This window comes from Oenanthe melanoleuca, chromosome 3 (assembly GCF_029582105.1).
Source record: "Oenanthe melanoleuca isolate GR-GAL-2019-014 chromosome 3, OMel1.0, whole genome shotgun sequence".
In the NCBI taxonomy this organism is placed as follows: Eukaryota; Metazoa; Chordata; class Aves; order Passeriformes; family Muscicapidae; genus Oenanthe; species Oenanthe melanoleuca.
In genome coordinates, this window is record NC_079336.1 from 42,561,375 (window position 1) to 42,572,491 (window position 11,117).

Consider the following 11,117-nt stretch of genomic DNA (forward strand, 5'->3'; position numbering starts at 1 on the left):
CAAGTTATGCCCACCAGCCTTACTTCTGCACACCCATCCACAAAACTCAGTTGCAGCTAACATGAGTCTGCACAGACTTCAGGAGGCTTGGGCAGAGCTGGAACTCCACCCTCTCAGCAGCTGCTGATCTGCAATTCTGCACAGTACTGCCTTGAAAACACCTTTCTGATGCTGTTCTCCTGCAAACAGCATAATGAAGAATAATAAGCAGGTGCTTCTGAACACAAACCCAGAACAAGACGAGTATAAAACTACTATAGTTTAATCAAGTAACCACGCTGTTTACTGTTTATTGACAATCTTTATTAGAGCTGACTTTGCATGTTTAGGGGCTTCCTAGTAAGTATAAATACGAATCAAAGTGCTACCCCCACAGTAAGAAATCTTTATTTCCACCAAAAAAAAAAAAAAAATACAAACAACCAGTATTTCAAGGTCTATGATTTTTACTACATATAATACCAAAAAGGCAAAAAAAAAAAAAAAGACTAGCAGCAAAAAGAATTCTATTTCTCTTTCAACAGTCTGTGTGCTTCCACATTTCTCTAGTAAATAGAATACAAAAAGAATTCAATCAATTTATAGATGAAATATCCTACCAAAAATGTAACACTGTGTAAAGAAAGTTTACAGTAGAAAGCTGGGGTGGGGGGCGGGGGGGAGGAAAAATTATAAAATAGCAGATTTAACATTAAAAAATCTCAAGTATAAACTTTGCTGCTGCTTTAAAATCAAAACCAACAAAAGTCACATGAGTATTTCCGTTTGGCTTAAGAGCCAGGAAAATAAGAAAATCTGATTTTTTTTTTAAAGTGCTTAACCACCATATCCAAAAGTAATGACTTTCAGACCTACTTAACATGAATGTGCTCAAAAAGCCACTGCTTACAGTATAAAAGCTGTCATTCTGAAATGCTGCACATACAAACTGGCTTTATCTGCACGAATGAAAGATTCCTTTGAACAGCTCTCAATCATATGATGTCCCAAATCAATGTAATGCTATTAGAGCAGGCAGCTGAATAAGTACCAGAAAGTTGAAGTTTAAGAATAATAGATACAGAAAATATTTTTTTTCTTAAAAAGCAGCATGCCTCTCCCAACCGAATGAAGGTACAGTTACGCAATAAGCAAGAGAAACAGAGTTTTGTATCATTGTTGTAAACTACCTAAAACAAAGTGATTGCTGATCTAGTAATTTACATGTTAAACAGAGGAAGATAGATTTTTTTTTTCTGATAAAACACAAAAAGGCAATCATGTGGGTGGGACCAATTGCTAACACAGTATTTTATTATTAAACATACTGTTTAATAAACTTATTAAACTTGACTTCAAAATCAACAGCATGTCCTAACAGAAGAAAAATGAAATAATGAATAAAAATAATGAATAAAAGCAATGATTTGAAGAGCTTTAGGACTGGTTTTGTTACACTGTTATATATTTATTTGAGCCTTAGTGCAAAGTAAAAATTCAACATTATAGGCTCCAAAGCAAATCAAAGACAATTATTTCATGGGGCATTTTGACAGACATCAGACAGAGATTCCAAGAGAAATTTAATTTTTTTTTTTTTGCTATAATGACTATTATTTATCTCAAGGTTAGAGATTATATATTTAAAAATTGGATCGAAGACTCCGGCATTCATTAATATCAGGTACAGCTATAAATAATTTAAATCCCACCACTCTCCCAAATCAGAAATACAATAAACAAGTTGAACTGCCACTATTGCTGCAGCCTTTAAATTGTGCCCACAGCCTGAAAGCAGCACCACCCATCCCCACAGTTATTGCACTAATTTCTCCATCAGCTTTGGAGTTCTGCAAGTTTGAACTTGTTTATATCCATCTATTTCACAAGTATAATATTTTTAAATTATTTCTTGAAAGTCACCAATTCCCAATACAGTGTATTACATATCATGTTCTTCAGAATGGTTTTTAAGTAAGAGAACCCACTGGTTCACTTACTGCTAAAACACATTACCTAGAAAACACAACTTTCACCCTAAAAAGTTCCTGTAAACACCTCTGTATTAAGCTACAGCAAGCTCTAGACCATGAAATTCAGCATCTCCAGTGACCTGACTTTACCTCACTTCTCCTCTACAAAAACATAAAAAACCACCAAAACATTAGAATTAAAAATGAAAGGAAATGGCATAATAAACAGGGAGCGACCTTGTCACCCAAGCAGATATGTAAAATTAGCTTCTGAAAATGTAAGATTTGAAAAGCAATTATTTCAGTGGTTAAAGTGTGCAAAAGACTAAATATGCCACCAGTTTCAGAGAAAACAGAATACTGTAGCCATCAATAATTACTATTCAAGTCCAGCATTGGCAGTTGTGTTGCTTTTGTTGCCATTTTAGACACTATATATTACCACTTTCTCTGCATATTTCATGCCTCTTTTTTAACAGAAGCCAGCAGCATGACTCTTCAGTGGTATAGGAAAGATGGGAACTTTTTTAAAGTGTTCCTTCCATCCCAAGTCTGAATATTATGTGGAATTAAAAATAATGTTTTAAGCAGAAATATCAAACATTATTTGAAATTTTGTCTATCAAAATCATTTCAAAAAGATTCAAAATCTCAGGTTTTTGTGAAACAAATACAGGAAAATACCATGCAAGGAAAGTGTAGGTATTCTACTGATGTGAAGTACAAAAGCTTAGGAACAGAAAAACACCAGCTTCAGCTGAGACTGAAAAAAAAAAACCAAAACCCACCATAGATTTTTCAAAACCAGAGTCCATACAGTATCACACAGCCCTGCCTTGTCATGTTTGTTAATATCCTCGCTTAGAAGTCAGACAGCATTTTGTTTAACTTGTGTTGCTCTGTATCATTACACTAAACCATAATTAACTCCTCTTTTGTGCCGGCCTCATTCCAACACAATTGTACCCACTGTATACCAGCAGCAGTTCTCAGGTTTTGTTCTGCAGCTCAGCTGTATTTTTCTTGGATGTTCACAAGATTGGCATTTGACTGGATGCGCTTGGCTAGAAAGGGAAAAATTATATGAAAATTAAACACAAAGAATTCCACAAAACTAGTCTCTCCACTCCCTCTATTTATCCGACACAGACTTGCAAACAGCTTTCTGTTCACGTCCAGAAACTTTAATGAAAAGATATGGCTGAAGCTCTTTACTACCCTTCTTCAGGGGACAGCACAGACTAATAGTTGCTATTAGCGCCGTCAGCACAGCTGCAGGCAGATCTGGCTGGGCCTCCTCTCCCACAAGAGCCAAGAAAATCCCTGGCACCTCCCAACTCCAACAGTGAAATGCCAACAGCACCACTTACGCAAAATGAGTATCCGTTTCTTCTGCTTGGAGTGAAGGAAGCTACTAAGATAAAAAACAATAGGTAGGAAGAGAATAAAGGATGAAACTGCAATCACTGGGACTGTATCACTGCAAGGAAGAGAACAGTTGAAAGTCCTGCTCCAAAGCTTCCGAGTGATGTTCATCTAAAAGGAAAACAGAAGCAAACCATGAAAGCATGCACATGCATTTTTCCTGTGCAGCATGGCATGGCAAGGCACTCAGGCTTCAAGACATGCAAGTGTTCAAGTATCACCTCAGAAAAATGGACTTGAACAGATCTCCCCCCAAAAGCGAGCAAATGCCTTGAAACACGCTATTTAGATGGAGCCAAGATTTCACATCAAAACTTCTACAAGCTTGAAAAACATAACTATACTCAGACACACATAGACACTGCTGCATGCCTGTTTCCCAGAGAGCTCACTGATAGCCTGTGGGGGCAAGGCTAATCCCATACTTTTGAGGAGCACTCCTTCAGCCCAGCCATTAAATCCCCCCAATATACCAAAGCTTTTTCCAAACATATGTCGTCAATGCTGAGGATCCCTAGAAACAGCTGCTGTAATAGGGAATCAATTAATACACCAGCTAGAACAATAGCAGTAAAGCCTCACATTAAAAGCCAGAAGATTAAGAGATTTATTTAATTTTTTTTTTAATCCACCTCCTTCACAGTAACAAGAAATGAAAGTGCAGCTACTCAAACTGGAATGCACTCAGGAGCTTCAGTCACAATCCTGCGGCTCTGCCTGAGGACTGGACCTCGCAGGACAGCTCCATGAAGCACCTCCCACCACGGGACACCAGCCTGCCAAAGGCACTGCTGCCCCTGCCCAAAGGAAAAAGCAATCCCAGTAAGAAAAGCATAAATGGCTCAGATTAATAAAGTGTATTAACAAACACTTACTGCATCCTCCACGTCGATGCACAAGTGTGCGGAGTGCGCGGATTCACCGCCTTGCCTGTTCATCCTCTGCAGGTGGTTATACAGGTCATTCAATTTCGTGTAGGTTTCGTTGCAGTTTTTACACACTTCGGTGTAGTTATTTGGTGACAGATCAATGGCTTGCCCCTAGGGTATAAAACTCTGAATGAATGACAGTTCATTAAAAAGAAAATTGGTTTGATTTGTTACTGCTGAGCTACATTGACAGGGACAGACTGTGCCATACCAAGCAATCCTTTCCATCTGTGGCCTTCAGAACTCCATTAATGCAACATGGAACACTTGAAAAGAAAACTACAATCTCTGAAGATATTTCAACCCAGTAATGACTGTACCAGCTACCCAATGACCACTGGGTTAAGTTCTAGTTTAATCACAGTCCACACTGCTCCTGAGCAAGGCCTATAAAGGCACATTTCCTAAAGAGCATTAATAAAGAAGCAGACAGTTTCCTCAGAGATTGTCCCATGCCCATTGAAGTAAGCCCATCTTACTACTGAATGGCCCTGAAATCTGGCCAGTTTCTGACTGAAATTGAATATGCAGTTTCTTAGGCAATATAGGGCATTTTCTCTGAGAACAATTACCACATTTATTTAACTAAGTTATACTGTCTTTGCAATATGGCCAACCTTTAATTACGAGTAATTTTAACAGTCAAAAGAAATGTTACAAGAATTAAATGTGGCTGGTCCTTCTGAGACAGTCCATGCTATCAAAAGGAGATTTAAACACTGAAATTCTACATAAAAAAAACAACAATTCTACAAGCAAGAGCATGTAGACATGCTGGTTTTTACTATGTAATTATCAACTATTGTGAATTCAGAAATTTTGAAGTGAAGTAGCACTGCAATTAGACAAAATGAAGTCAAGGTGAGTATCAATTAGAATTAATTTCAGGCACTCAGTCTGTAAACAACTGCATTTTACCGATCATGGATTTATCTGCCTACAATTCACAAACTCAGCAGCAGTTTATTTGCCTAGTCTGCATCTGCAGTTTATTTGCCTAGTCTGCATCTGCAGTTTATTCAGCATAAATAAAATTTTGATAGCAGTTAGAGGATTTAGTGCTTCTCTTAAATACACAGCATAAATACCTGAAGGTTATGTTCAAAACATGTCAGAGATTTATTGAATAAATCCAGGAATTCTTCAGTAGAATTTGATAATCCCTCACTGCTATTCTTTAAACAATCTGTTGAAAAGAAAGAAAAACATCAGGATATTTTAATTTCCAACATCTTCACAGCCAGCAAGCCCCAGACACTCCACTCCTGCAAAAAGAGCTCTCGACTATAAAGGACAGGTCTAGTCAACACTGCAGTTTCCTTATCTGCCTGCCACTGATATCTTAGACCTGCTGACCTAATGCTTCATCGAGAACACATTTCAGAATTAATTGGCCTTGATTAAGTGAAAGATGAAGACTATCATCAAGAGCTTTCTGAAGAGGGGGACTGAATTATCTTTGGACTTCAAGATAAAACAAGACATTACTTTTATTTCCCAGCCCACAAATCTGGCTTTGCCCAGCAACAGTAACAGCCATTTTGTGGAAGCAGAAGCATCAGCAACAGAGATGAAATGGAGAGCACCCAGGAAACAGCTAGACCATGAACACAATAGTAGAAATCACAGTGTACTTATTATTCTTTAAGAAAAGAGCTGAGCTTTTTACCAGCTTTGAGGGAAGCTCTGGGACTTTCCTTCCACTCACGGGCTCAACCCCATGCTACTGCTTCTGTCCATCCTAACCTATTTCAGGCACTCTAATCAGACAGACCTCTAAAAACAACAATATTTGAGGAATTTAGGAGCTCAGCAACAGCACTGTGAGAGCAAGCCAATATCCTAAAAAATTCTCCTGAAAGTAGTAAACACCATCAGTAGTTTTTTGACAGACTACTGCCCTCAGATTTTGGCCCTTACAAAATAAAAGACTCTTGGAGTGGCTATAGTTCAGCATTTGGGCATTATTTACTGGCTATACTCAAACAAATACATAGAATTCTGATCTCTGCAAATTTTAGGGGCTATGTAATCACAGTAGCATGAGAGCTACAGAATGAGTCACGTACTTGCACAGTTGGCTGCCTCCCAGGTTTCATTGAAGAACTCTGAAAGGGTCACAACTATCTGCAGCCTGTCTGAGGTCAAGATGCTTTTGGCACAATTGTGGCTCTCAGAGGAATTCTAGAAATAAAAGGAAACAAAAGAAAGAAAGCAAACAAATGTTAAAAATACAAAGGAGAATTTCTGAAATGTATTTTACACAAGTGCATCTAAAACAATCACAACACATCACGTGGATATTTCTGGAAAAGGCAGAGCAGAAGTGATGGAACAAAAATCTTTTGATCCTCCAACTCATACTGTGAGCAGCACAGCTTACTGCACATAGTCTCTGCAGATCTACTAGGGCTGTCAAAAATACATGGCAAACAAAAAAGAAAAAACAAGCACACAGACAGAACCTTCTCTGCCAGGTGGCTCACATTCATCCATTCCTGGGCCATGGCCCCAGGAACCAGCTCAAGGCATGTGCAGTCAGAGAAGGGGACAGGGTTGTGCTCATTAGTCAAAAGGAATAGTTGAAGGAGCTGAACCAGCAGACTGGCCTCTAACAAACTAAACAGAAACAGCCTCCAAAACTGCTGCACCAACACAGTCTATCAGCAGCAAACTTCCCCCAGTGCAGCAACAGTAGGAACAGAGTCCTCTGTGGAGCAGTACCCATGCTCACTCACGCAAGCACATGATCAGGCCAAGCTCTCACCCTCCCCAGACACAGGTACCAAGCCCATCAGTCATAGTGCGCCATTCAGTGCAACCCCATCCTCAAAGCAAGCTCTGCCACGGCTCTTACAGCAACTTATTCTCTGGTCCAAGCTCACAAAAAACACACAGAGACTATAAAAGCAGCTGCAAAATAAACAGGAAGTATTCTGATCAGAATTCAGATACAGAACCATGGCCTCCAGTCAGCTGACTCCTGTGCTCTAGCTCCTGGTGTCTGGCTGCTAAACTGACTTAAGCACTTCTCAAAATTGCCAGTGCCACTAAAAGCTTCTTTGATAAGTGACGTGGGACACAGAAAAAAATAATCTCTTTAATGAGAAACTTGTTCCTTACAGTGCTTTACAAGAGATCCAGTTTCTGCCTCTCTTTGTTAAAATGGGAAGGGGAGGTTAAAAAAGAGCTTTCCCCTGGAGGCTCAACTGCAGAAGTCAAATATTGCCACATCTGGTAACTCCCACGTTCGCCCGCTTTCATTTCTACTAAATTACAGATATGCAAGAATGTTGTTTATGCAGGAAACTCTGGTTGCTTCACAAAGGCTGTGAAGCTTCCTCACCACCTGGGCTCATGAGTAGGAAAAAAGCACTTTACCAAAACTGAATCACATAGACCTAAATCATTCCCTAAATGAAGCTTGCCTGATTGATTCTCTAATTAGCCTGGTGAAGAGGATTTCATATTTCAGAGATGTCCAAAACTTATACTGGCTGCTCCTGTCACACTGCACTCCTAACTACTGTTAGGATAGAAGCATCAGACACCTGATTAATTGTAATCAGGGACTGAGGTTGCAAGAGGCCACCTCCTTTATTCACCTGGTTAGTTAATCCACACCCAGAAGGAAAGCCAACAGATGTGTCTTCCAGACCACATAGTGGACAAGTCCTCCCAGGCTGCTAGTACTTAAGCACAGCAGCTCCAAGGAGTTCATACATATTCTAAGTACTGGAATAAGTTTTGGCTACTTAATCCTAGCCAAAATATAATGCTAAAAGTACCCAAGAGAATTACACATTCGATTTCTCACTTCTGCACTAGCTAGCACTTCTTTTACGGAAGCTGGTGTGAAACAGCTTCCATGAAAGAAACAACTAGACCACGAGTCTGCAAACTAAAACAAGAGGCCACTGGCTACATACTTGTCCTGGAGAGGACAATTACAAAGGGAACATGCATGCACTCTTCCAATACAAGCACCGTGGGGATGAGGGGAAATAGGAAAACAACCCAAAACACTACCCAAAAGCAACACTGATACTTCTCTAACGACAGGAAACTGAGCAGTGAAATGGTTTGCAGGCCACTGTGGCACCTATTTATTGCCTGGGCTTGAAGAGCAACAGATTTTTCTCATCAATAGCAATTCTGAATCTTGGAATTCAGAAATCCCAAGACTGCAAGCACAATCCAGGGTACATACTCCTAAAAACTAGCAAGTTTATTCTCTCTACTCTCTTACCAGGGCACCCACTTCTAGCCATCATCACAGAACAAAGGTCCTTTGGTCTGGTTCACTAGTGCTATCCCCACATCATCCCAGGAACTAACTTTTACAAATGGATCGACTCGATGAGAACACACAAAACAAGCCATGAACCACGTCCAACACTAAGAAAAAGAGGAGAAAAAAACAAACTAAAACAAGGCACAATCAAAGTCTTCAGCCAGTGTTCTCCCACCAGTAGGGTGCACTGACCCCAGCTAGTACTCAGGCATTCTTCACACAGTCCCATCAGCTTTGGAGCGAGAACACTGACACGGCTCCTCACACGATGATGTGCCTCACTCGCCACAGCTTCACAGACCATCAATTTTCCGGGAAGCTCTAGCAGCGTTCCCCACTAGTGCTCATACAATCTGTCAGCCAGAGCACTGCTTTAGCCATTGCTACATCAGCAAGAACAACTCGAGTTTTTCCGCCCGCGCAGCTTTCTCCGCAGGTGGAGCTCCTTGCCCCCGGCCATGCCGGAGCCACAACAGAGCAGGAGGAGGCGGCCGTCCCCGGCAGCAGCGCTTCCCAGACACTCCCAGCCTCTGCCACACTGCCCTGCCACCCCAGCGAGGTTTTCAGCCTCCTTCCCGAGGACCCCACCGCCACCCAACCCACAGGCCGGGAATCCCCAAGGAAAGGGCCAGGCCCCCAGCCCGCCCCGGCCCCACGGACGCACCCCGACGGCGCGGGCGATGCTGCCGTACTGTGCGAGCAGGCGGCGGTAGTGGCCGTGGCAGCCCTGGCACAGCCGCACCGGGCGGGCGCGCCGGCCCAGGCAGCCCGTCAGCGCCGCGCCGCTCTCCGCGAAGGCGGCCAGCAGGCTGCGGCACTCGGGCTCCAGCTCGGGCAGGTCTCCGGGCAGCCCCGCGCTCCACAGCTCCTCCGCCAGCTCCTGCGCCAGCTCCAGCGCCGGGGTCTGGCGCGGCCCCGCGGCGGCGGCGAGGCCGAGGAGGGCGAGCGCCAGCGCCGGCAGCAGCGCCCGGCACAGGCACCACGGCGGCGCCATGGCGGCCGCGCCGAGGAACCGGAAGCGCCGCGCCGGGAAAGAGCCGGCCCCCTCAGCGGGGCGCCGCCGCTGATTGGCTGGAACGGGGAGGGGGCGGGGAAAGGGGCGGGGCCGAGATGGGTGGTCCCGGGGGGCGGGACGGGAGCTCAGCCCGTGTGCTCATCCCGGGGGCTCAGCCCGGGGATCCATGGCGGGGCGTCATCCCGGGGGCTCATCCCGGGGGCTCATCCCGGGGATCCATGGCGGGGCGTCATCCCGCGGGCTCAGCCCGGGGGTCCATGGCGGGGACTCATCCCGGTGACTCATCCCGGAGGTCCATCCCGGGGGCTCATCTGGGGGGTCCATGGTCGGGACTTATCCCAGGGACTCATCCCGTGGATTCACGCCGAGAGCTCATCCCAGGAGCTCAGCCCGAGGGTCCATGGCGGGAACTCATCCCGGGGACTCATTCTGGGGAATCATCCCGTGGATCCATACCGGGGGCCCATCCCGGGACACGGTACTGGGGTGTCCCCAGGGCAGGGAGTGCGTACGAGCTGTACCCGTGCCCGCGGGATGTACTTGCCTCGGGCGCATCCTGCTCCGCGGGGAGCGCTGTTTCTCTGCCCTGCATTTCATCCAGGTCGTACTCTCTTCATCCGAGAAGGGGTTTTAAGAGTATCTGTCGTGTGGGAAGTGACTTCAAAATATGCTGAATTACAGCAACAACTTAAGGATAAACAGCCAGTTGTACGCAGCTCCACCAGCCCGTGTCACCTGGCCCACCTGGTGTTGGCTTGTGCCAGTCATGCAGTAAATGTCGCGCCATGGACAGATTTGTGAAAAGACAGAAGTAAAGATGGTGATAAAGATGCCATCACAAAGCAAAGGAGCACCCAGCACAGAGCATCTGGCTTTTTGGAGAGTCCTGAATGTCTCAGCTCTGAAGAACTGGCTTTCAAAGCAAAGAATTAAACAAATGAAAACCACGTCATGAGTATGATACAGACAAATGCAGCAGTGTGGTCAAAAATGTACCACATTGCCTTCACTTACAAATGACCAGGGCGAGGGCCCGGGTTTGGGTACCGGACCTTCCCTAAACCTCGCTGCCCAGACTCCAGGCAAGTCCCACCGAGGTTTTGTCCAAGGCCAGGCAATACCCTCCCGCACAGCGCCTGCTAGTTTCGGGGCCGCATCTAGCAAGTGGCATCCTGACGCGTGTGCCCAGGTGGCCCCGGCACCAGAAGATTGTCACACTCCCTAGCAGAGGTGCAGCCGAAACACCGAGACACCCTGGGGCGGCGGCGCTGCTGCACCAAGCCGGCACCCGCAGCCCTGAGACGGGGACAGCGGCCGCTTGCCACCCCTAAGCCACCCTCGGGCCAGCCGGCGTCCGGGGAGCCCCGTTTGGCCGAGCTGGGAGCGAGGTATCCCAACAGAGCGGGGTGTCCCTTGCAGAGCGGGATGTCCCTTGCTGAGCGGGGTGTCCCTCCAGAGCGGGGTGCAGAGCGGGATGTTTCCGCAGAGCGAGGTGCCCCTTG

The 11,117-nt window shown here is 44.9% G+C and overlaps 1 protein-coding gene across 1 annotated transcript; it reads right to left on the reverse strand.

Annotated features, from left to right (window-relative positions):
* Positions 1–426: 426 nt before the first annotated feature.
* Positions 427–9,613, reverse strand: OSTM1 (osteoclastogenesis associated transmembrane protein 1). Its single transcript, XM_056488931.1, has 6 exons — positions 9,265–9,613; positions 6,376–6,490; positions 5,395–5,492; positions 4,253–4,417; positions 3,323–3,488; positions 427–3,016 (listed from the first exon to the last, which is right to left on the reverse strand). Exons 1-6 carry the CDS (start codon positions 9,592–9,594, stop codon positions 2,961–2,963), a joined length of 930 nt encoding a protein of 309 aa, XP_056344906.1. The 5' UTR covers positions 9,595–9,613; the 3' UTR covers positions 427–2,960.
* Positions 9,614–11,117: the final 1,504 nt, after the last annotated feature.